At 41.4% G+C, this 27267-nt stretch overlaps 2 protein-coding genes across 8 annotated transcripts in view; one reads left to right on the forward strand and one right to left on the reverse strand.

The window, feature by feature from the left end:
* Window positions 1-2071: 2071 nt before the first annotated feature.
* Window positions 2072-4204, forward strand: LOC119736981 (noggin-like). Its single transcript, XM_038211028.1, has one exon. The coding sequence runs from the start codon at window positions 3045-3047 to the stop codon at window positions 3756-3758; it is 714 nt and encodes a 237-aa protein (XP_038066956.1). The 5' UTR covers window positions 2072-3044; the 3' UTR covers window positions 3759-4204.
* Window positions 4205-12022: 7818 nt separating this feature from the next.
* Window positions 12023-27267, reverse strand: part of LOC119738340 — an 80313-nt gene continuing 65068 nt past the window's right edge. For 6 of the 7 annotated variants that reach the window (XM_038213193.1, XM_038213190.1, XM_038213196.1 and 3 more), the window contains 8 exons: window positions 25002-25133; window positions 23435-23725; window positions 22429-22692; window positions 20114-22068; window positions 18867-18975; window positions 17116-17237; window positions 15925-16089; window positions 12023-15053 (listed from right to left, as the gene is read on the reverse strand). In XM_038213193.1, the coding sequence (XP_038069121.1) occupies window positions 14856-15053; window positions 15925-16089; window positions 17116-17237; window positions 18867-18975; window positions 20114-22068; window positions 22429-22692; window positions 23435-23725; window positions 25002-25133 (3236 nt within the window). In that variant the 3' untranslated portion in view covers window positions 12023-14855. The remainder of the gene's footprint in view (window positions 15054-15924; window positions 16090-17115; window positions 17238-18866; window positions 18976-20113; window positions 22069-22428; window positions 22693-23434; window positions 23726-25001; window positions 25134-27267) is intronic. The other variant, XM_038213194.1, reaches the window with a different exon arrangement.

Here is a 27267-nt window from a genome sequence, read left to right on the forward strand (position 1 = left end):
TGGGGGGCTTATAGAAATTCAAATTTTCATTTGACTTTTCTCTATTCAGATATGTAAGTTTCTAAAGGTATTTGTACACATTTTAATCCATGTAGTTTGTAAAAGTAGATGTTAAAAGGGAATATAGCACATTTGCTTTTGCTGTAATTTTCAGAAATTGATGGATTTGGGGGGTTAATATTTTATAGCAAATATTGTTATACTGACTTGTTGAAAAGCAATCATGTTCTTGTAGTCTTGCTCCCTGACCCCACTTAAATTGAAATGGAGCAATTTATATAAAAAGTCAGGGAATTTTAAGGTCAGGGAACTGGCCTAGCTGACTTGTACCTGTTCATAGATGTGTAATTGATTGCAAGCAAAATATGGTGAATTGGGGAAGAGTATTTGAAAAAAAAAACCACATTTTTTTTCCAACACTGGTCGGCCGACCAGTGTTGGAATTTGATACAAAAATACCACTTTCTTGAAAATGTCAGCAACCCAGGTGCCATGATTTCCCATAATGTTTTAGACTGCTGCATTCAATAACAGTCCAGTAAGGTATTTCATAATAATTTGTTAGTTTTGTTTTTTGATGTTTGCAAATGTTGTATATTCCCTTTAACCACGTTCACACTTAATACACAAAATACTACATGCACAAAGTACAAGAGGACAGGAGTGAATATTTTCAGTAGTGCAAAAGTGTACAGCATAATGTGCAATAGTTTGTATTTTTACAGATACTAAAAAAAAAAAAAATTCAGGTGTTTGAAAGATCTGTAGTTAGTTGTAAGTACCTGTCTTACTATTTTGGGTGTTTTTTTTAGCTTAGATCGTGTCTATTTTTATACATAAAGGAAGTTTTGTAGATTTCATTTACTTATGCAATTCAAGAAAAAAAGTGATGTCATTGTTTACAAAAGAAATAATTTGTATCTGAAATATAAATCAAAAACGTAAAATTTGGCCAATATTTTTATACCCCTTCAAGTGCCTATTATAAATTTATAGATTGCTGCCCACATTCCAGATTATAAATCTGTAATTGATCATTTTTACAAATGTTTTGTTTTATCGGCAATAATCATAATAAATGTTTTCTTTAATTTAAAAATATATATATATTGCTGTCTACATGTTGTGGTTGCAATGGTAATGATCAAAATAAATAATTTTCGTGTGAATTAAAAGTAATAACTACAAACAATCCTAATCTTCCTGGTCTGTTAATTTCTTTTCTGATGGTTTTAAGTGTGTTGATTAAATTGAAAACTATTAATCAATAGTTAGTTTGTGGCACGGTTTTGATGCGACTCATAAAATATTCCGAGTATCATCCGTTGTTCTACGGAGCCCTCTCCCTAACCAACGTTTGATATAAACTATCCTAATCTTCCTGGTCTGTTAACTTTTTTTCTGATGGTTTGAAGTGTGTTGATTCAATTGAAAACTATTTTATCAATAGTTTGTTATATGGCACGTTTTTGGTGCGACTCAAAATATAGTCCGAGTATCATCCATTGTTCAACGGAGCCCTTTCCGTATTAAACCAACGTCTGTCTGATATATTTATGTGAGCATGCAAATTTTACGCGACACCACGCGCCAGCCATTCGGAGTCGACTTTAGAAATTGTGATGTCATTTCGATCAGAAATTTGGACAAGGCTATTGGTTGGTCAATTTGGCTGTCATGCTTTTGTAATACAACAACAGTTACGGAAGACCCGATAGAAGGCGCCCGCTGAATGGTCAGAATCTCGAGGTCAAGACGCAGTCTTGTTTTGCATAATTAATTGCCGAATCCGCTCGCATATCAAGGGGATATTCCATAGACTACTCGAAATATTAACACTAGGTCAAATGTTTGGGTTGGGCTAGCATCGCAACTCTACCTTACCACGTACCAACTCATCTTTGTGCCTAGCCCCACCCTGCCCATTTGTCCCACCTGTCAAAACGTTCGTCATTGTGACATTTACGGTACCAGTCCGTGCCCCCTTAATTACATATTCTGCACCTGCACCTGCGACGCATCGATTGAAAACACCTGTACGGGACCCATATTTATTATTTTACACTTGTGGGTGTATGCGGCATCTTTCTTGAATTTCGTTCCCAGATTGTTTCGCTCGATAAGGAAACCGTAAACCTGCCACCGTCGTTGCTTTAAACCGTGATAGACGAGTAACGTTCGTGCGTCTTCCCCATTAGCCACAGAATAAACTCCAGTCAACCCTCTCGCACGCTCAACCAATCACAATGAGCTCTCTGCGGCAGCTATAGAGGAGCGTATAATGAGACAGAGCCAAGTGCCGTGATCTAGGTCATGGTTGACGAACACGTACAGCCGGGATAACTGTATGACGTGAGATGTCACAGTGAGATGGGTCCGGGGTGCGTGCTGGAACCGGTCCCGTGATGAACTTGAGCTCGCTGGATTGAGCATGTGCGGCGTGTACAGGCTTGCTTGAGCACGAGCCCGTGTGCACATGCGTGGTTAGACTCTACAGATCTATCACGGCGAAGTATCATCACGGGTTTCTGCCTAATATTACCCGCGGCTGCCAAGTTCAGGCACACCATGTACCAACCCCCGTCACGGGGGAAGAAAACAAAAACTATTGTATACGCTTACAACTCCCAATTGTCTCTGATTTCCCATTCCCATTTAGACGTGAGACGAGATGCCAAGCGGTCGCGCCAGCCGGCCTAGCCCAGACTAGACGGCACGGTCTATGCTTGATTGCCCGCTATACTCTCCTGTTCTTTCATATATAGCGCAGAGCCCAGCCGAGACTATAATTTTAACCATGTATCAATGATTCATTGTGGGTTGACACAGGTATCAACTGCGTCATGCTAGACTAATAAACATGACTTTCACCGAGCCTATACCATCCATAATAACCCACACTCCATGAGAGAAACACAGCTGCGAGTGTAGCGATTTACCTGTCGGCGCCACAACTTCCACTAGCGATGTCTTAGACAATTTTCTCGGCTCTTTGAGACGAAAAACACCTGGTCGAGATATTTCGAGGGGTTTTCCTCAAAAACATGATTGTCCTGCTGGCGTTGTGTTGTATGGCCGGTGTAGGCACAGCCGGCAACTCCAAGAGGAGTCCTCCGTTGCTTTTGTCCAGACCTCTGATTGTCAGCGACAGGGCCCAACCGTTGCCCTTACCCAGAGAAATAGTGGACGGGATCATCAACCTGCCACGCTCTAAAGACCTGAACCCAAGCAAACTGCAACGCCGTCTGCAGTCCGAATTTGACCCGCGGTGGATGTCGATAGACGCCCCTTCATCATCGTCACCTACCGGTGACGGGTCGGAGCTGGAGTCGAACCCGGCAACTCGCTCCGACACGCCGGTCTGGTTGCAGAATGAGCTCCGCAATCTCAACCTGTCGCACTCGCCCAACAACGTGGCTGGTTCTTTCTCGGCGGCCACCAGGAGGGCCCTTGAAATCTGGCTCTTGGAGCGAGCCAGCTGCCCCGTGCGCTACGAGTGGGTAGACATCGGACCGCTGTTCTGGCCGCCCTGGGTTAAACACGGCGCGTGCGTGGCCCGCCAGTGCTCCTGGCCGTCCGGCATGAGCTGCGTGCCCGGTGAAACCAACACCATCACCCTGCTGAGATGGCATTGTCGGTCAGCAACACCGGAAGAATTAGAAGACAGGTCCTCCAAGAAGCGAAACAAGTGCCGATGGCTCAAAGTGCCTTATCCCATCATTTCTGAATGCGTTTGTACCTGCGACACGGGAACTTAATTATCTTCATCATTGCCTTCTTAAATCCGCCAGCTTAGCACTTGAAGGAGAAACAGTATTATCTATATAAACTGCATGTGTATTAACATCTTGCTATCTATGATATTGCTTGCAACTATTGGTGATACGCAATGGAGACTAAACTGCTAACAATACCGATATGATGTGTGTATGACACCAGATATCATCTCTCGATTGAACTTCTCCTGAAAATCACCTTTGCGTTTGAGGACCATTGAGCATTTCGACTTTGCATGACCCGATCATCAAAACAGGACCGCATCCTGCCGTGAACATGTTTTTATCCTTAAGTTGTAAAATAATTAATGTATTGTATAAGAGTGTTTGTGTTCTGAACGTTATGTAGACGAATTTCAGATATATAAGCATTGAAACCAACGGCCTTATAGTGCTCTTTTTTGTGTGTCGATGATTTAAAAAAAAAAGGAGAGTGTACCAGAAAGGCAATGGCTTGGCACTGAGGGGGGAGGGGAGGGTAATGTGAAATTCGTCTACATTTACGATATTTTGTAAAATAATTAACTTGCCATCCAAGATGGGTATTTTTGCGTTCAGCGGTGCGAGTAGTGAGTCGGCTTGTAAATTCGATTACCTTCTCGTTTTGAAATGTTAATAATTAAAGATTTTTTTGCGGTATGTTGCACTCGTTCCAGACAGGCGTTCCGAAGTCGCGCCGTATCAAATTATTGCGGATGTTGGCGTTTAGTACACGACAAGCTCGATGTGTGAACCAGGAGCAATGAAGTTATAAGATTGATTGTTGCACCCGTTCGGAATGACTTTAGCGTCTAGTCAACGGAAAATTTGCCTGCGTTTGAAACCAAAACCTGAGTCGCACCTACAACTATTTTGGTTCCAACGCGACTCTGGAATGCTATCTGAAATGGGTATATTTTAAAGCCATGTAACCGGTTTGTGACTGTAATGATACCAAGCAGCATTTTACTAGCAGCATAGATTTTCTTCTTAGCTTAGATTCGGGTGCGGGTCGCCTCTCTTGATAGCATGCACGCTTATTCGTGGTTCTGGGGACCATACCTTGGAGCTACCAGAAATCTGCTTTATTAAGGGGGAAAAAAGCTAAACATAATTCGGTTACAAACCAGATTGGCATGCTATTTATGCGGAGTGGTTCTCTATTGAGCTTCATTGGATCACGTTTCGTAGATTCTCTCCAACACTTCTTATCGTAATAGGCGATGGACATAGCACTGTAGGCCCATTCTGGAGTTTGCTTATTATGCCAAATTTTGTAATAATTATGACACTATTTTAAGTATTATGTTTGCAAGTATACTTTATTTGATTTCTGGTTCCTTACAACCATTAAAGGTGTGAAAACGTGCCGTTATGGATATATTGGATTTTTTTAGCGTTATTGTATAGGCCTACATTACAGCTTTTTCTCGTGAATAGAGTTTGGAGTTGAATGCGAATCTCCGTTTCATATTAAGATCAAAGAAGTATGGAGGAATGAATACAAGAATGGGGTTTGCCGATGACATGCATAGGCCTATTAATTTCATCTGCGAAGAAATGTTGATGCTGAAAGAAACGGTTGAAAGATTTTTTTCTCGACGTTTTTGGCTCAGTCGGATACTGTTAGACACGTTTGAAACGTTGAGAAAACGTTTCTCAACGGTTTCTTTTTGGAACTATCTAAGTTGACCTTTCTCCTTTGTGTATAAATTGTGTACTCGTCGACGTCCAGAAACTATAGATTCCTCATACAATATAGGAAAAATGGTTGCTAACTACACGGAGTTCATTGTCGGTTATTTCGAAAGCAGAAACTCTTCATAAACACAGACGAGATTGATAGTCACAATGGTATCACCCGTATCCACAAACCTCTGACTCTTTGATTCAGAACATTTAACTTTGATCCACCCTAGATATATACGAAGGGAACTTGTATGTCCCTTTTAGGTCCGAAGGCCCCGGTATAACCTTAAAACAAAACGAATGAATCGATAACGAGAATGATTTAATAACAAAATGGAAATTGATGTTTATAAAATAATAGAACAATATCATCCCTTGCGTTGCATGGGTTTAAGGTTGACCATGATTTATTGGAGGTTTAATTTCTGCTTTTGAAGTTGATTAATTTGGTGATTGTTTACTGTTGGGAATCTATAGTTATTGTTTTCATATTTCATAATAATTTGTCAAAGCTGTTCATTTTTTGTTTTTCAAAAATAGTCTTGCTGACTTGCAGTGACTAAGCACGCTTAGGTATCTGGTGGGTTTGTGGGCAACCTTCCCCGGCGCCATTTTACCGAGTACAGATGCAGACGGGGAAGGGGGGGGGGGGGGGGGGAAGGGGGAAGGCACGTTTTTAGAGTGATCATTAATGCCTCCCCCCTTCCCGGACCCAGAAACTTGTAGGCCTATATACCCTTTCTATTACATGTATCTGAAAGACCTTTTTTGCCTTCAACTACTGTAATTTTGTGCTAATGATACTAGGCCTACATGAACCATTAAAGTCAAAGTAAGAAAAAAATGACAAGGGAGAGTATTACCGTTTGAGAAACAAAATATTTGAGGGCTTCGTGCCGACTTTTTTTTCCAATAGTGTGACATTTTGGTCGACGGTGAAAATATCGGTCTTAATTTCCTCACGTACAAAATGCCACACATTTTGATCGATTCAATTGAATTTTGTATAATATAAACCAGGGTATACATAACGACCGAGCGTTGTTTGGTGTGTCCCGGCAAGAAAACGGATCAACGGGATGCCTGCTGAAACCATGTTTGATGTGCCCCATCATTGGCCCCGCTCGCAACAGCTGTAAACCATTGATACAATTCTGAGCGGAAATTAACTTGTCGTTGGCTTGTAATCATAATAACGATGACTCCGTATAGGGGAGCTTTTAGCGAGCTGCTGCCGGGGTCTTTGAGCCGCGTTGCCGGGAGCCAACAGGGCCCGATCTTTTGCCGGAGTCGGTCTCGGTATAAAAGCGGCTCCCCACCGCAGAGTGACGGGCCCCGGAACACGGGAGGGCCGGCCCGCCGTCGACGCGGTCGCAAAGTGCAGTGCCATGTTGACTACGAGTGTCATTGCCCCTCGAGTTTAGCGGGGAAGCTCAGAACATTAGGCAAGGAAGTTGTACCGGAAATTTAAATTGGGGTGGTGATTTAAAAAAGGAGAAAAAAAACACTGCACCTGTGACATTTTAAAACAGGACGGTAGAACGCGTGGTGCAGTTTAACATGTCTGTCCCGCGGCCCTTTCGAATATCAGATATTTCTGTGCTGTTTTTTTCTGCACACGTACTGGTGATTGCAGTGCACCAATACACGGCCTATTTGCTTAGATTAAGACAAAAATAAGTGTTTGTTTTATTTACTAAAATCCATGGAAATTTTTAGCTTGAAATGAGCTTAAATAAATATTATGTAAAGCATTATACAATCCAATGGCGGATCGGGGGCCAACGGGGGCCATGCCCCCCTCCCCTCCCCCCCCCCCCCAAAAAAACAAACAAACAAACAAACCGAAACCATTTTCTTTTTTAAGTGGCGTTGCAATAAAGGCAGGCACTGCGTACACCACCATATTTTCCTCCAAAAGATTTGGTTAAAGTGGTCAGAAATAGCCTCAGATCGCACCACAAAGGATCTAGAATTCAACATGTTGGGGCCCTTAAGCGGGCCCCGAATCCCACGCCGTCATTTTGGGAACCAACACCCCCCCCCCCCCGAAAAAAATTCTGTTCGGGATCCGCCCTTGATATAATTAACAGTGGCATTTTGCTTATTTTCTCCTGAAAATGTTTCATCGATAGGCCTTTACACGGGTTTTAAAAACTTATCCAGAGCAAGCGCCCTTGAAGTTGAAAAGATCCACATTCTCTTTGCTCGGGCTAGAGTCGATTAAAAAAAAAAGAAGAAAGAAAAACGAGGCAGTCAACCCATGTACGACACGCTGGCTTGACTGGGACCGCCGGCATGGAACGCAGCGGCGGGCGGATTTGAGCAGATTCCCCGGCGAGATGTATCTGGGCCACGCGGTGGTAGCCTACAGACAGGGCCCTACCGCGTTGGACCAACCCTGCAGATATACCCGCGACGCACACAAACGGTCGTTGACGTTAACTACCGTAGCGGGCGTAATTAGTCCCGCGGTGTTGCGGCTTTCTGTGCCATCAACACGGAGAGTAGTGACCTACTAAGGCAAGACTATAAACGAGTTGCAAATTGGCACTGGAACCGAGGGCCCCAGTGCTCTCTTTTGTTAAGAGGATTATGAATTCAATTCATACAATGGCTTAGTGCTGAGAGCCTCGGTTTCGATGCTAAGCCCCCCCCCAAATGGTATTGCTTCCAATTACAGTGCATTCGAAAATAGGGTAAGGGTAGGTAGGGATTTTTTTTTTGGCCAATTTTTTTGGGGTGTACGATCATAATGAGGCATCTGCGTGTATTCAAGGGCATATGGGCGTCGCGAGGGGGGGGGCACTTCCCCCCCCCCCCCCCGGAAAAGCAAAAAAAAAAAAAAAAAAAAAAAAAAAAGGAAGAAAAAAAGAAACAAAAGAAAAGAAAAAGAGGCGCGAAGACAAAGTGATGTAAATTTAATGAGTTGGGGGGGGGGGGCAAAATGTCCCTGCCCCCCTCTAAAACTGATAAATAGAGAATGTGTTGAGAAACACAAGCATTTTGGGGCAAAACAAATTGTGCCCCCCTCTAGAAAAAATCCTGGCGACGCCCATGTTAAAGGGTAAAAGGTATAGAAATCTATGGTTTTGGGTTTTCCCCCCTCATTTTCACCGTAAAAATCTGACGATCTAAGATTGACAATAATTCCATTTTTTTTAATCTCCAGTCGAAAATGGAGTGAAGTTCGATCTAATCTGTTGGATAAAATCACTCTAAATCGTCTTGTTACTGGTGCGGTATCTGATGGCGTGAATTTTAGGTTGAAATTTTTACTCTTTGAAGAAAAAAAAAGTTTTACTTGATTTACTTCGATGTTGACACGAGACAAAGTTCCAGGAACTCTATATATGCACACGTAAAAATCTGTTGGTGAAAAATATCCACCAATACAATTATCCACCAATCCAATAAAAATCTTCTTGATGACATTTCGATTGAGATGTCACTGCCATGCAGTCATCATGATCACTTTAAACACAGTTACAGGCAAAAATGTGTGTCTCATGATAATGCATTGATGATTTGAAATCACTCAGTGCCTTACGAATTTTTATTTTATATTCATAAATACCTCAGACAGTTTAGCTATTCCTATTGGTCGAGAGCCCGTCACGTGGCCGGTCTTAAACGGATGATAAAGACATGGCTAGCTGGTCTTAAACACTTTTCCAGTGTCACAACAAAATGTGGACTCCTAAAAATCCAGTGCCTCTTACCGTTTCATTGGTTGAACGTTCACAATCCTCACGTAGGCATGCGCAACACTACATGCGAGTCAGAATTTTATAGTTCTAAATTCAAAACGCAACGTCCCAGGTGCGTTCTGCGTGACATCGCGCAGAACATGCTACGCGCGCGTCAATCTCCATAAAAGGGTTGTTTACATCTTAATCGCCAGCTGAACACTCCATTATTTTGCTAGAGGGATGTTTCAAAAAGCATGAAGTGAACTTGTTGAACAAAATCGGGATTTTTTGAACGATTTATTTGATATTTTTTTACGGATAAGGTATTTATGAATGGGAATAAATATGTGCTCGGTCGGTATTTATCACTCTGTTTAATACCGCTTAGAGTCTGGGTGCTGATAATTACCCTCGCCTCCGGCTCGGGTAATTATCAGCACCCAGACTCTAAGCGGTATTAAACAGAGTGATAAAAACCTCTCGAGCACACATTTATTCCCTTATTTTAAAACACTAAATTCCTTCATGTTTTCTTACTTCTTTAATAAATCAACGTTTCTTTTAGAACAGATATATTAACCCTAAAAAGGACGGGGCGGAATCCGCCCCCTCAACTTTTTCCACGATAGCCTTGATTTTTTTTGGCGACCCGAGCTGTTATGACTTGAGCCTTGCGCATCTTTTGATACCAAAAAAAAAAGAAAATTCGGACAACGGGTTGCGCAACGCAGCGAAAAATATTCCCGGCGAAAACTGAATTTTCCCATATACGTCGTGTAAAAAAAACCCGGCGTTATGCGCCGTGAAACCTGAATAGTTTCCTATATACATCGTGTACACAGAGCAGAATTACCATTCGTACATATGATTAAGTAATTTGCCATAATTCCAAAACCCTTTGACCTATAGTCCATGGCCAAGATCTAAGGGGGGGGGGGGGGGAATCCGCTCCCCCCCGGCTGAGAGATGGTCAAAATAACCCGGCCTTTTTAGGGTTAACAAGCTTACTTTCAGATGGTTACAATGCGATTGTTTTCTATGGCGTTGATTCCCCCCCCCCCCCCCCCCCCCACACCTTTTAGCTCGATTTCTTCGCAGGGAAACACGTAAAAAACGAAGATATACTTTTTTATTTTGGCTATTTTTCTCAAAAATACACGTTTACGACTTTGAGGGATAAAATGAAACTACTTTTCGAAGTAATGTTCATGTTCTATGCAGTGATTATCTTCCCCGTGCACCTTACCAATTTGTACATAAACATTTAAAAAAGGTTTTGTTGTCTTTTAGAGATGCAACAAAAATCATATAAGATGACGTAGCAATACAGTTATTTAACCATTCTTGTTTTTCTTTTCTAAACAGGAAAATTGTCAAGGGTCACCCCTTGCCGTTTTTGTCAAAATTGTGGTTGAGCACTAGCGTATTCTCAAAGATGAAACTTTGTTTGCATATGAGCAGCATTGGAGCTAAATCCTGGATTAATTGTTGAATTCTTTCGTCCGTTTCTGCAAAATAATCTCATATTGTTACCAACCCCCCCCCCCCAAATAAACCTCTGTTAAGTCATAAAATAATATAGGCTGCTGTTAAAGGCTCGAGATCGTTTGATTCATCTGATTGGCTGAAATGTTATTCTTGTAATTTGGGGCGATTAAGGTATTAGATTATTAAAGGAATTATATTCAATCCATGTACCGGGAATATTCTTCTTTGGTTGATTTTCACACATCTTTTTTGTACTTATTTTTTAAACAATTAATTTGTAAGAGAATTTTCAGCATTTCACAATTATCTAGATAAAAATATCTAGAAATACATTAAGAAATATATTAGATGACAGTTCTTTAATTTTGTTCATTTATGGACGTTCCTGTAATGACCAGTAATGTAAAATCGACCAGTATTAAATGTAATATTGACCAGTAATGTAATATCGAGCAGGAATGTAAAAAAAATGACCAGGAATGTAATAAAAATGACCAGTAATATAATACTGACCAGTAATAGATATACATTTCTATAATTTTGTTAATTTGTGGACGTTCCTGTTACCAGTAATGTAATAAAAATGACCAGTAATGCAATATCGACCAGTAATGTAATACAAATTGTCCAGTAATGTAATGAATATCGACCAGTAATGTAGTAATATCGACCAGTAATGTAATAAATGAAACGACCAGTAAAGTAACACATGAAGCGACCAGTAATGTAATAAATGAAACGACCAGTAATGTAATAAATGAAACGACCAGTAATGTAATAAATGAAACAACCAGTAATGTAATATCGACCAGTAATGTAATAAAAATGACCAGTAATGTAATAAAAATGACCAGTGATATAATACTGACCAGTAATAGATATACATTTCTATAATTTTGTTAATTTGTGGACGTTCCTGTTACCAGTAATGTAATAAAAATGACCAGTAATGCAATATCGACCAGTAATGTAATAAAACTTGTCCAGTAATGTAATAAATATCGACCAGTAATGTAACAAAAATTGACCAGTAATGTAATATCGACCAGTAATGTAGTAATATCGACCAGTAATGTAATACATGAAACGACCAGTAATGTAATAAATGAAACGACCAGTAATGTAATAAATGAAACGACCAGTAATGTAATAAATGAAACGACCAGTAATGTAATATCGACCAGTAATGTAATAATTTCTGGGAGTAATGTTATAAATGAAACGACCAGTAATGTAATACATGAAACGACCAGTAATGTAATACATGAAACGACCAGTAATGTTGATATATTGACCAGTAATGTAATAATTTCTGGGAGGAATGTAATAAATGAAACAACCAGTAATGTAATAAAAAATGACCACTATCAGATACAAAAGATCACAAGGAAACACACATTGATAGATTTTAATCATTTATTCAAAATAAAAACAGATTCTGTTCTGTTTCTTGATTTGGTGCAAGGAGCCATGGCAACGCACATGGATTTCTTGTCTCAAATACAATTTTTGTCTTTTCTTTTTTTTAAACTCCAATAGAGCACAACACATGTTCTAGTATATATCAGCTGCCAATACTGAAACCATCCTTCTCATCAAAATATTCTTTAAGAACTGAATTTGAAGCAATTATTACTTAATAATCATTAATACACTGTGCGAAACACACCACCAATTATAAAATCTGACAAAATCCAACAAAATTCTTGTGGAATTCGTCCAAAAGGAATTAACAGGTTTACAATCTATTCAATAAATCATTTTTAACGATCATAAACTTTCTTCAGTATCCATAAATGAATGTCACTCAACCAATCAGGAGTCCGCCTGTAAAGCACATCTGCTGATTGGTTTAAATCTAGCCAATTGAAGAAGCTGTTTAATGTGGTTACATGTGGTTACATGCATGTTCGCAGTGAGAACAAGAACTACAATTGTCGACATTCTGGCAGTTTAACATAAGATGATTTATCATAACCCCCTCAAAATGGCTGGAAGTTGTAAAAGGGAACTGTTCTTTTCATTTTGTGCTTTCTATCCCACCAACTATCTTCTGTCTTCCTTGTTATCAACGCAAAAAAAAAAAATAATAATCTTGAATCAAATTTTGACCTTTCCTGTAGAGTCGGCGCAAAAACACCCGAAAAACAAAGCAAAGTTAAACTATATAAAAATTTTGAAGTCTTTGTCTAAACCTTAAAAATCAATTTTCTGATAGAATATCTCTGATCGTTATCAATTCAAACAATTATTTCCTCCTTATTGGGGCTGAATACAAACTTTTATTTGGATTGATCAGTAAAATTGGAGAAAAAAAATAATCGCTGTTCGCAAGAAACCAGGTGGGTTAATACACACAACAAAATGTATAGCACGTACAGTATTTACATGTCTCTTCTTATTATGCAGAGGCCGCCACATTATGTACAAATAAATATACAGTTATAGATCAAAACCTCCTTTTTTGAAATCATTTTACACCAGAAAATATTCATCTATTTGTACATATTTTGTTAATTACAGACACTGATATTAACATTTGGTATAATTACAGATAGTTATTGGTAAAGGCTCCATACGTTTATTTCAACGAAAGGGCCACAAAAAAGAGGATTTAATTTCCTCCTTAGAAAAACAAAATTCCTTTTTTTTTTTAAACAAGGAAATGAATAGATTTATAATTATCTTCTCGGCAAATAAAATTGTGTCCAATGGTTTTTGAAGGCCAAAATGTCTGGTTTTCTGCAACACCTAACATTCATTTGCACTCTGTTTTAATCACAGAGAAAAACTTGGAAAAAAAACTGGTGGAACCTCATCCCAATGTAAAGTAAAATTTACTTTTAAAACTCGCTCTTAAAATCTATTTAAAATTATATAAAATTATGACATTTTACGTCAAATTTGATGATAAAGATTTCAAAACATGTACGATCTAAAAATCTGGTCTCAAAATGAGCGTACAACAACAAGTGCAAGTTTCAAAAACATTTTGCGTAAAACACAATTTAAATCTGCCCATTAAACCGTCAATTTGTGCACTTTACATAAAAATATCTCCACAATAAATTCAAGATCAGCTCTTGATCATTTTGTAAAATTAACACAGTGGTGTCGATCTCATAAAAATATCAAAGGACTAAACGCCTTAAAAAAACAATTTATTCCCCATATAATTTTGACAAATTTATAATTCACATCTTAAGGTGTTTGAAGTACCTTGTACCTGATTTCTAAAAAAAATATTTTGATAAAATGATTTACAATAAAACGGGGATGCAATTTGGTTAATAAATCTCAAATCAACCTTTCCATATTGCCGTGGCTTGTATGCACTTCAATTTCTCCTTTGGTGACAAAGCCAGATTTTAAATCTTTTTTAACATTACTTTAGCCCAATAAGAAGGCATCTTACAAAATAGGTCCCTACATGTGGGCTACAAATCTCCTGCATGGGCTATGGGTCCCTCAGCATGGGCCACAGATCCCTACACATGGCCTATAGATCCCCCCCCCCTAAATGGGCCATAGGTCCCTACGCATGGGCTACAGTTCCCCTGCATGGGTCATAAGTCTCATCTTGCATGGGCCATAGGTGCCTACGCATGGGCTACAAGTGGCCTGCATGGGCTATAGGTCCCTCTGCTTGGGCCATAGTTCCCTACACATGAGCTACAGGTCCCCTGCATGGGTCATAGGTCTCCTCTTGCATGGGCCATAGGTGCCTACACATGGGCTACAAGTGCCCTGCATGGGCTATAGGTCCCTCTGCTTGGGCCATAGGTCTCTACACAAGGGCTACAGGTCCCCTGCATGGGCCATAGGTCTCTACACATGGGCTACAGTTCCCCTGCATGGGCCATAGTTCCCTACACATGGGCTACAGGTCTCTCCACATGACCTATAAGCCCCTCCCCCCCCCCCCCCTGCATGGGCCATAGGTCTAGCTCCTCAGCATGGTCCCAACACATGACCTATAGGTCCTCCTGCATGGGCCATAGGTCTTGCATGGGCTACAAGTCCCCCTCCACGGGCTTTAGATACCTGCCAAATAAAAAACTCCAAAGCATCCACGGCAAGCCCTTCTTTAAAGAAAAACCCTTGCCAAATGTCATTAATGTGGTATGGCCGCTTGTGGGATTGTAAATCCCTGCTTTGTAAACCATGGCTATGTGATATTTAAAGTCCTCAAAGTCAAAAACAAGCTCCCTACCCATGACACGACCATGTCCTAAGTCACCGACGTAATGTGGCCGCTGGTGGGATCATAGGTCCCCGCTAGATAGTACACGTCCTCAGAATCCATGGTGTACTTGTGCTTCTTGCCTGAGGCGTAGCGTTTGTATTCGTCCACAGAGAGCACCTCGCACTTGTGAGATATAGTCTGGACGTCGTTCTCATCCACATGGAGGGATTGGTAGAGCGCCATCTGTTGGTGAAAGGGAGAATATTTAATTGCACAATTGTGAAAGTTTCAAGTATTCTACAGACTTTCTCATTTCTATAATACTATGCTCGCCGTGTGCAAGTAGAAGATTGATAAGTTGCTGGAATGTACTGTACACTGCTTCATTTATAGTGATATTAACACTAATATATATTCAGAGGTTTGCCTTTAAAAAAAACCATGGATGCCAGACGCCCAGCTTTCTGAGAATTGTCAGTCCTCTATTTTGAGCTATAAACTGCAGGGAGTTTCTAAGCATTTTATTAAGTAAACAATGTTAAGGACCAGTGTTCACAACAATTTTGACAAATGTTCAAGAAAATTCAGCATGAAAACAAATCCAGTATAATTCCGACAAGTTCCACAAAATGTAAGTGTGGACAAAATTTCTCCCTCTCCCAGGCAATTTATTAGGGTATTTCTGTATTTTTCATTTTTTCATTTTATGTTATTTTAAGGGTGGGGGTGGGGGTCAGCAGTTCAGCCCCCCGCCTTATCTGAAGTAAAACCAGTCCTGCAGAAGACTGTCAAAAAGACTTTTCTATGGTTTGCAATGACACACATGTAAGGGTTAGGCCTATGTAAGGGCGCACCACCAATCATTTGATACCGACAAAGCCAAAGAAGAGACGGACAAAGAAAGGGCTGGACAGACAACATTGAGGAGTGGACAGGACTACCATTTGCAGCGACCCAGGCACTGGCCCACGACCGCCAACGATGAAGCAGACTGGTGTGCAGCTTGTCAGAATGGCTCCCCAACGACTCGTAACGGAGCTAAGGTAAGGCAAGGGCTGATACCACTTCCCAAAGATACATGTGTTAACACCGGCCACAGCCTGGTCATTCCTACCTTGCCATCATGTGACTTCCTCCCCCCTTTGGTCTCCTCCGGATGATAGAACCACTTGACGCGCACCACCATGTTGCCGCCCCACGACTCCCACATGCTCTCGATGCGACCAATGTACGGCAGGTGGGGGCGCCCTGTCGACAGGAACACTGCTGCGTCTCCTTGCTGTTGGGGCAAGGCAAAGCAGAGAATCAAATAATAAATCCGTGTTCAGTATTTTTAGGATATGTTATTCATATATTGGTCATTATAGCTGACTAGACATAATTGCAGATTCATGTAAGGTCAACAATGAACCAACAATGTTGAATGAGCACAAACAATTTGATAAAGCCACTATGCCTAACCACTATGCATATTGGTCATTCCATAAATTTAGGGTCTAACGTGTGACACTTTTCCGTCCATGTTAACTTGGTACTTCGTAATTTGCCATTCAAGTATCATTGCTAATCATAATCACTCTTGGAGGACGACTGCATTAAGTAGTGTTTCAGTATTATAAAATCATAGATGTCAGATCAGATGTAACGGGGGAAAAAAAGTGGACCCCAAATTTATAGGATGACCCATTTTGCAAACCTTCACCCAAGAGTACAGGTGAAATTTAAGTGGCAGCCACATACATGTACAAGGATACGTGACAATTTGGTGTTTGAATTTCTGATTCCAATGTCACCTTACAGTTTAAATCCTGACAGTGACAGAGTAGGTTTAGGTGTTCTCACAGGCTTTCTTAAGCACCCAGTACATATCTTTACATGTAAAAGTAGCCAGAAACGATCTCAAAACCTGGACAGCTTGGAACAATCCACTGGAAACACCAGCTTATTTAAATCTTTAGTGAGACTGTTGCATTGAGGTGCTGTAAGTTTTGAGGTGCTGTAAGTAGATTTTCCCTTCCCTGGGGCACTTTAAGAATGTCTGTCGTCACTGGAATCAGTCTGTCAACGGCTGGTGTTCCAACGCAACAAACAAATTCCAAGATGAGAACGAGATACAAGTATGACCTATTCGAGACTAAATTAACAGCAGGATTTCAAGACACCAGAAACAGATCTCCGGATGACTAGTTCCTACTCTATGAATGGAAGTCCAAAACACAAATTAAAAACACGCTGTGTAAACTTCACAGATGTAAACTCCATATTACGCATACCGATTCAAAGGAAGAAACTCACAAATACTTACCCTTATGATTTCATTTTCCCGCATGATCGCTCGGTAGAAGACTTTGCGAGCCTTTCCTTTAGCCCCACGGCGCTGGGTGGCTTTACCGAACCAGTTCCACAGCTGTCGAGCAGGCAGAAAGGCTGGACAAAGAAAAAGAAAGCGGAGGAACAAGGAAATTTAATTAAACGTCTTTTTCCTGAAGACCTCAAGCCGGGATTTTGAGGAGAGCAAACTGCTCTCTGCCTGTTGCCATTGCGACTTATCGCTCGCTTGGGACTGATCTTCAGCAAAGAACAAAGAAGGTGAAAAGCGTTGGCAAACCACACTTTTTCCCTTCCCAAACTTATATTTTGTGAGCATGTCTGACTCATATGCCTTGAGCTTCACTCCAAGGCTAATTAAGTCATAATAATTTCACATCAACTAGCTTGAAGTGTAAATGTGGGTGGGTTTGAAACTATGTGCAGCTATGAGATGGTGACCCTAGTGTCCTAACCATGATCAGTTTCTTAGTGGGAATTTTTCTGTGCAAGAGGTGCAAGCTACTCAGCAAGCTATTATTATCGTGCGAGTAAGAATTGCAGAACAGAGCATGGGCCTTATTCATGCGAAAGCCATTTTGGTCGGGTTCCCTGAATGTATTTATTCATTGTGAACTGTTGAATGGAATGGTGCCAGACTATTTACACATTCTAGCCTCACTTTCATTTTTTGTGGCTTAAAACATTAGGGTATGTTTAATCACAAATTTAAAATTATTCATTTACAGCAGACTGGTATAATGTGTAATAATAATAATAATAATAATAAAAGAAACATTTGTAAAGCGCCGGTTTCCACCTAAAAAAGGCGCTCATGGCGCTTGAGGAGAAAGAGTGGAGGTCCTGGACCCGTGAAGCATCATGAGCTCACTGGAGCGGAGTCCGGTGCGTGCTGTTGAGTACGGGTGGATGAGCTCGATGAGATACTCCGGCGCATTGTTGTGGAGGATTTTGAACACGAGTAGGCCAAGTTTGTAACTTTATTTCATAGCTTTCATTTTTCTTTGCAAGTTCCAAATATGAAGATTTTACCTCACTCTTAATTCAATATGGCTGACTCATGAATAAGGCCCACTGATCTCTATATAAAGACTGGATAGCAGATATCCATACACCATTCACACAGTAGACTTTGCATATTGACCAATTCGCCCCCGGTCTCACGAAGATGGCCGCGTATAATACGAACGTTCTACGCGTATATACAGCGCGCGTTGTATCAACAGTTGATGCGCATTTTGGTCACGTACACATATTATGATGTTCTAAATAGGACACATTTCCGTAGTGATTATTATTTCCAAAACGCCGAAAAAGTGAACTGCGGCATTAAAAAGTAAAACCACGACGTTAGAGAAATTGCAAACCTTGGTCAGTGGTGGTGGTCAAAATATAAGTCAAGTTAACCGCGATGTTACAAAAGTAATCATGCTGTCTATAAAGACGGCAACTTGTCCTTTGTAGATCTCACCGATCTCACAAATATGGCGTCAAATTCATTCACTGTGTGGCTCTTTATCCGCTATCCAGTCTTTATATAGAGATCAGTGATAAGGCCCATAGACAATTGAACCCCTATAAATGGATGTAAAAAATGAAAGAATACATAATATCCTCTAGCAAATCAAGGAAGAGGTGGCAAATAACGTTTGTCAGGATGGTGGTGCAGATATGAATGATGGAGATGTCGGAGACGACGTGACTGTGTATTATTAAAGCCATGCATACCTACTGCATTACAGGGGCTAGGGCTAGGGCTAGGGCTACCTGTCATCTTGCTAGTGGATGGCAGAATGCTGGACCGGCTCTTGCGGCTCGGTGTGAGAGGGGTGTTGTCCTGTTGGTTAAAACCAAACATGAAAAATAAACTTTCATTGACACTTACAAATGGCAGAATATTCTAAAGGGAACAATTACGTAATATTGAACATTGGCTGTGGCGGCACTGTCAAACGACTGTTTTAAAGGGAATATTCAACATTTGCTTTTGCTGTAATTTTCAGAAATGGATGGATTTAGGGGTCAGTATTTTATAGCAAATATTGTTACACTGACCTGTTTAAAGTTTAGTGTTCATAGATGCTGGAAAAACCAAGAAAAAAAATGGTGTATTTGTAGTCTGGTTCCCTGACCATACTTCAGATGAAACAGAGCATTTTAAAGAGGTTGGGGAATTGTCAGGTCAGGGAACCAGACTAGCTGGCTTGCACCTGTACTTGTTCACGGATATGTAATGATTGCAAATAAAACTAAATTTGTTAAGTTGGGGGCAGTATTTGAAGAAAAGTCAGTTACCATCGTTGAAATTGATACAAAAATTTCACTTTTCTTGAAAATGACAGCACACCAGGTGCCATGATTTCACAGGATGCTTGAGACTATCATTCACTTCAAGTCAAGTAATCTGTTTCATAATAATTTGGTAGTTTTGTTTTTTGATGTTTGCAAATGTTGTATATTCCCTTTAACCTGGCTTGGGGATCATGGGTGTGTCCTTAAGAAGGGGACTTTACTGCAATTACTTCTCTTTTCTCAGAATGAATAGATTATTTTAGGGCAGTTTCAGATTCTGCCCCTTTAATATCCCGGATAGTGGGGGCATGTGCTCAAATCTGTGGGAACTGGAGGAAAACTGTTTGAAAAGCTTTTAGTGCTGAAAAGGATGATGGGGCTTCAGGGGTAAAAAAATGATTCAATTAGTGCTATATATGAAAGTGACCAGATCCCATAGAATGAGTCTTACAGATAACAGGTTCGAATATACAAAGATCATGCCCATTTTGATATATCATTCAGTGTGACCTCCTGACGAATGTGGACAATATTGTGGGTGAAAAAAGCAACATTTTCTATGCATTTCCACTGCAAGATTTGTTCAGGGTGTGTATCGCAAATGAAACTCTGGCTATATCAGACTCAATTTGTTTGGTTGGGTCTCAGATGCTGATTGTTGGGGAAAAAATCCGGAAACTTACCTTGCTGCTCAAGCTGTCGGAGCTTGTTTCATCACTGTCGCTGCTTGAGTCCTTGCTACTGTCTGTGGAGCTCCAATCATCCAGGCTGTGATCTCTGGTATCCCGGTGTTTGTTCCAGACTCCTTTCCCATTGTCGAAGGTCGGCGTCTCAGAAGCAGATTCCTCCTCAGTTAAGACTTGGGAACCGTTGATGGGATGGGTGGAGTAGACAGTCTCCGTCTCCACCGTGCAGAAACTGCTGTGCCGATCGTCGCGGTGGGACTTCCTCTTGTTGCTGGATGAAGATGACTTCTTCTTGGAGGATTTGGACTTCGGAGAGGAGTCGCCATTGGAGGAACTAAGCTTGGACGAGCTCTTCTTCTTGCGGTCTTCCTTCCTCTTCTTTTTCTTGGATTTACCTGGGCTTCTTGAGGGGCTCCTGGCAGGGCTTCGGCGGGGACTCTTGCTGGAGGAACGCTTGGAGCTCTTACGATCGCCAGACTCTTGCCTCCTTTCCTCTCTCTTCCTCTTTTTCTTCTTCTTCTTCTCTTTGAGTTTAGAATCCACCTTGCTGGATGACTTCTTGGATTTGTCGTGGCTTTTGGACTTTTTGCTCTTGCTCTGAACCTTCTGAGTTTGTGGTAGAAAGACATCATCCTCACCCGACTCTGAGATTCTGTCCATTTCATGCTGATCGGCAGCAGATTTGTTGGATTCGGTCATCTTTGACTTTTTCTTGGGTGAGCTGGTCTTGGATTTGCTGGCAGTGGTACCTTCATCTGTGTCCCCTTTTTCCAGTTTGTAACTAGTTGAGCAGCTGGTATCCGATGTGCGACGTCTCCTTTTCCGCTGGAGCTCGGCCGGAATGGGTTCAAATTCGACGATGGGGAAGTCTTGCGGGAGCATCCGGATGTGATCCACGGGAATCCTACCCGAGTCTCCGTCATCAAACTCCACACAGACAAAATTTGGGTCCTCGTTAGGATTGGGCGTGCCCTTCACAACGGTGCCCGGGTACAGGCAGCGGAACTGTTGGCTCCAGTAGGCGCAGACTCTAGTGCCCTCTGGAACAAAGCGAGTTGAGAGTGGCTTGACATCGACAAAAGTCTCTTGCAGCATCTGCTCTTGTGAGAAGACATGAGGTCTGCTACCACGCTCGCCATCCAAGATGACACCGTAAACGTCAGGCGGTTGAATGGCATTGACATTACCAGCATAAAAAAGTCCATCAATCGGGATGAGGACTCTTAAACCATTCTGGAGCTCATCTTTATTGATGATGCATGATCGAGGAGGTGGTGGATTCTGGCGATCCAGGAAATTACTGAGTGGCAGGTTTTCAGCCTCACTGCAGCTGCTATCCAGAATGTCATCATTGTGTTTGGACCTTCCAGAGTCAGTCTTCCCATCTTGCTTACTGCTGGATTTCTTGCCCTGATCTCGCTTCTTGGACAGTTTCTTCTTAGTCTTTCTTGGCACATCATCCTTTTCATCTTCCTGCGCAGACATGCTGGCCAGTTTCTTGCGGATCTGCAGCGTGTCCGTCTTCAGCGCGTCTAGGACACTCCCAATGTTGGCAGTACTGCTGTGGTCGCTGCCGGCTCCCTGCTCCCCACCGCTGCTCTCAGACTGACCCTTGGGCTTGGCAGGCGGGCCACCGACCTTCTTGGGTGTCTTGGCAACATCATGACCTTTGGCCAGTGGACTGGCATCGCGGGACGCCCCAGGGCTGATGTCACTCAGGAAGATCCTCTCACTTCGTCTTCGGGTCCAGATCTCCTCATTGAAGAAAGGTTTCTCCTCAAGATCCTTCTTTTCCTGTTTGACGACGCTGGTCGACCTGGGTGTTGGCTCGCTGGGGGTCTTTTCTTTCTTTTTGACTGACTTGGTAGACTTGGGCAATTTGCTTGGCGATTCAAAGTCCTTCTCCTTCTTAAAAACTACTGGTGACATCTTTCTTGCTTTCTTGGGTGTTCCTGAAAGATAATCAGCCAATCCTTGAATGAGAGATAAACTTTACTGAAAATAAATTCAATAAAACCTAAAAGAATAAATATTAAATGCTTAAAATTTATCTCTACACACTCTACACATTGTATAATATTTTTATTTAAAAGGCAAAACATTTACTGTGCACTTCTTCAGAAAATTTCAGTACAGAGTATCAGCAGTCAAAACTTTGAACACAGGACAAACACATCCATGTGACTTGGGAGAAAAAGTTTTGGAAAGAACCACAGCCGTTAACTCCACAGTTCAGTTGGTAAAGGTCTAACCATCATCTTGAGAAAATGTGAGTACGACAAACAGCAGTGTGGATGCGACAAGGGACGAACCTTGTTCAGATGTTGCAGGGGAGATGCTCCGTTTCTTGGTCTTGCCCGATTTCTTCTTGGACTTGTCGGCATCAGTCGTCTTCCCATCTCCCGCATCCTTGCCCGAGGAGGTCTTGCTCTCCTTGGAGGGCCTGGCGCTCTTCATGAGTTCCTGGGATGAGATGCCAGCCAGGAGGGCTAGACCCTTCTGTTGGGCGTGGCCAGAGTTCTTCTTCTGCTTGGCGTCTATCATGGCGGTCTCCCAGGGTGAGTCGCTGTCATCCTCTGCTTTGTCAAAGACACAAAGTCGTGAAAAGTTTACAAGGAGCTCACAGATTTCTCAAGCTTGTGAAACTGTTCAGAGCCAAGGGCCAGTGTCATTAGGTTTCACTGGACATATAGTTGTCTAACATGGTTCAAGCCCAAATATTACCCATTATGAGGTAATTATATTATGAAGAATATTATGAAGAAATTTAAAACTTCTTAATGCCAATTATCTTTGAATATCAAACCTTGCTGTTAATTTAACAACGCACTGGAAATATGGCTTTCTATGTGAATTTCCTCAAGATCTTATTAAGCAGTAAGCACAGAGGATTTTAAGCAAAATTTACTTAAAATAGTGATGGAGTGTGGCCTAGTGGTAAGGGTTCGTGACTCATGATCAGAGGGCAGGGGTTCAAATCCAGCTGCTGGTCAGATGTTGTTCTTGAGCAGCCACTTCTCCCCAACTTGCATCTCTCCACCCAGGAGTATAAATGGGTAACGGCGTTAGCTGGGATTAATCTGCGATGGACTAGCATCCCATCCAGGGGGACTGGAAATATTCTCAGTCATTTCATGCTACTGAAACCGGAGATAAACGCCGGCTGATGGGCCACATTGGCTTGTGACGGACTTTACGTTTGTTTTTTAACTTACAATAAAAAATATCCAAGCATACCAAAGTGTAAGCATATTTATCGGCCCCTACTGCTTTCAAATTAATTCCTGTCTTCAAAGGATGAGAAACGAGTTTTCCTACCGTATATATGCAATGCATGCTGCAGTGGCCCGCTTCTGGCCGGTTCCTTCTCGCTGCTTCCCTGACCGTCACAAGACTTGCGGATGACGTTCTCAATTGCCTCCATGGTGGCATCCTCTGCTGGGTCGCTTGACCCCTGACTTTTAGCCCCATCCTTCTTGCCATCTTTGACCTTGGCCTCCTTGGTCTTCTTCTTGGAGCTTTTGGATTTGGATTTGGTGGCTGGGATTTTGGAGGAGGTGGAGGCAGTGGTGGATGTGCTCGGCCAGATGATGCTGCTGCTATCTGTATCTGTAACAAAATAATAATTAATAATTAAATAATAAGTAAGCAATATTTTTGATGATGTAATAGATATCTCTACTGACCCATCTCACCCAGCCTACAAACATCCGGGTACCAGAAAATCACCAATGGCGTCACTGTACAGGCTGAGTAAAAAAAAAATGCATCCCAAATGGCAGGACCAATTTTTGAATGAAGGTTTGCCTGAAGCACTTTCAAAATTTAGGACAAGAAAGCCAAATTAATCAGCTTTCTTTTAGTACAAGATAAGTACGGCATTTTGAACACAAACGCCGTTTTAAAGTTCATTCCACTGATCACAAAAAAGGTACGTGTTCTTAAACAATTCACATGCATCCCTATGAGAATTGTTTTTGTTTTGCTGAAAGAACACTTACTTTTTTTGAAAACTCTGTGGAACAGAACTTTAAAACGATGTCTGTGTTCAAAATGCCGTAATTTGAAAAGTACATGAGTAATTTGAATGATTCTTGTACTAAAAGAAAGCTTAATGACTAGGCTTTCATATCCTAGATTTTGAAAGTGCTACAGGCAAAACTTCAATCCAAAATTCATCCTGCCATTTGAGATGCATTTTTTTGCTCAACCTGTAGTAGGCAAAGATTGTAATAGCTTCGCGCACTGTTGGTTACTAAGTTGGCAAGCCTTCAAAGCTGTGATGGATGACAAAAACTCTGAGATCACCGATCCAACACCCACTGCTGGGTTGGCAAAAATATGACAACCGTACACAGTACAGGTAGTGGCCATTTTGCCATTTGATAAAAGAATTCAGTTATTATAAGTGAAAAAAAAGTCCTACTTGGTTGCTAACCAAAACGCTTGGCTACTGCAATAGCAGCCGATTGCAGGGAAACCAGATGGCCACGTGGTACTTTGATATCATACGATGGGACCCTATCGTGATTGATCACAAGTGCATAACAATTCTAGACTATTCTATGTAGCCTAGAGAATTATATAAAGTTTCCATTGTTAGCATATCACCTTGCCAACATTTCACAATTTGGAAAGAAAGTTTTTCACAGAAGGAAATCATAAACTCAATGGGTTCAGACACTTCAAAAAAGCCTTTTTGTCTCGTACCAATTAATATCAAAAACATTGTAAGGGGTTTGCAATTGTATGGTTTCATACCATATTCTGTTCAGCTGTTTATTACTGCAGAATGGTGACACTGAAACTTAAAAAACCCTTTGTCTCATGTCAGTAGACGTTAGGAATCTTTTAAGGAGCGCATAATTGTCTTGGTAATTCATACCAAATTCTGTAGAGCTGTTCTGACTGCGGGGACTCCTGATCGATCCCGATGTCTTGGGTGACTTGCCCGACTTGGCCAGAGAGTCGCTGCTTGCAGAGTCGGTCAGAGACACCTTCCTAGACTTGGATGAGGCTGTGGCAAGACAACAGGGAAAGAAACAGGAACATTTATTTATTTCTGGTAATGAAACCAAGGATTCCTCCAAAGCGCCCCAGGCGCTGTAGCTCGCAAGATTGAAGAAACCCTAGAGAGGAGACAATGAGAAGAAATTACAGTTTTAGAGGTGAGAGGAAAATCCCAGAAGAATATTCCGGGGAAAACCAACAAAATCAGGTAGGGACTGAAAACCAATCCACATGTTGGCCCAGGCGGGATCTGAACCCGGGTCACAGCGATGGAAGGTGAAGAAAGTACCGCTACACCAACCTGACTCACCAGGCAAACCTGACTCCATTCATACGGATGAATAAGGAGCCTCTCTCATTGTAAAGTAATGTTTTGGGATGTTGTCGGAATGGGCATTATCCCTTACTCTCCTTGATGCTTTAAAACCGACCGGGAGGTTTTGGATTTCGGTTGGCTGGATTGTGGAAGGTAGCGCCCAGCCACTGGTAATCAAGCTCAAGCCTATTCGGTGCTTCGTTCTCACAAGATGAAGTAGTATAGACATCCGATGACGGACATAAATCAAAGGTTGCTGCTTACCTTAAAACTTGTTAAATGTGGCACTAACCAAAATTAATTGCAGAAAGTACCACAAAGAACCAATACGTCTTTGTTGTCTTAGAGATCACTATTTATGTTTATCCCGAGTAACCAATGACCCACTATATTCAACACATGCACAGTTCAAATACCAAATTGGCTTATTTTGTGCCCATGCTTGATTCCCCTCGAAAGTTTATCTTCAAAGAACGTGCTTGTGGGTTCCTGCACAGTGGAGGATTTTTAAGGAGTCAGAAAGGCTCCAGGCAACAATGTACCTCAGATGTTAGAAGAATGGAGTGCACTTTCAATCAGTGACGGTTGTTGACTTGGCCAGAAACAAAAACAACACCTGAAACTGAAACTACGGCACGACCTGATTCTTAAAGCTACAAAAGGTTTTGAAGCAGAAAAAAAAAATCCAGAGTATGTTTTTTGTTTGGCTATGACCTCTTTCTTTTAATTTACTGTTGCCAATGCCCTAAACCTCAATAACTCATAGACCCATAAAGGAAGTTGTCGAAAAACTACTCCTCCCAACTTTATTCAAAACATGTACAAGGTCTCCAAACTCTCCATGATGCAAAAAGAGAATCACAACATCAGATTAAGCAACTAAACACACACTAGCTGAGTAGCACATATTCTGAGCATTAAGCTTCCTCCTGTGTCTCTGTGGGCAATTTTCCCTTGGGGAAACTACACTTCTGTCTTGAAACTACCATTAAAAACCACAACTTCCGCTTCTTATTGGCCCAAGGGGGCCTCGACTTCCTCTCTGATGACACACTTGAATTATTCAAACAGTTGATGGGAAAAGTTTGTGGTTTAGTATGACCTTCAACAGATCCAAGACTTGGGTTTGAGAGCGGGCAGGCGAGGAGGCTTCGAGAAGTTAGGTTGTAAATTGTATTTCTTTTTACTTTTCACAACCCTGGTTACATTAAAGCTATAGTCCATCATTTTCAGCTAACTGGCGTAATTATTGTTGAAAAACATACTTAGTTGAAAGATAGTAAGGGGACTAAACTCCCTGTGAAATTATTTTTTTCTGGCAAGCTGTCATTTTGAAGTAAACAACGAAAGAAGGCCTTTCCAACGGTGCTTCTTAAGACGCACCGTAGGAAATTTAAATTAGAAGTTCTTTTTGTAAATTCGGCGAAGCGCGCAAGCATTGGCACGACGCGTACGCACGCGCAGTTGCTATAATTCGTTGGTTCAGTGCGCGACATCGCGTAGCTGCAATCGGCTCAGTGAGAACGTGTCTCGGACGCTGAATTCAGGCCCAATTCAAAACATGATTCAGCAACTTTTGATTTGAAATTGAGATCCTAGAATGCTGTTTTTCTCGGAATATACAGCTGAAGCTGAACTGAAACCTCATCAGGTTAGTTGTTCAGTATCCTTCTTTAGATTTTGAGCACTTTTGTTGCTTCAAACGAACAAAATGTACACATTACAAATGATGGACTCTATCTTTAAGTTACAAACTATAATTGCAGTATCCCATAATAACCAACGATTATGTATTAAAGTAGGTATGGTTTAACCACAAGTAGTA

Source organism: Patiria miniata, unplaced genomic scaffold (genome assembly GCF_015706575.1).
Source record: "Patiria miniata isolate m_02_andy unplaced genomic scaffold, ASM1570657v1 HiC_scaffold_3, whole genome shotgun sequence".
Classification (NCBI taxonomy): Eukaryota; Metazoa; Echinodermata; class Asteroidea; order Valvatida; family Asterinidae; genus Patiria; species Patiria miniata.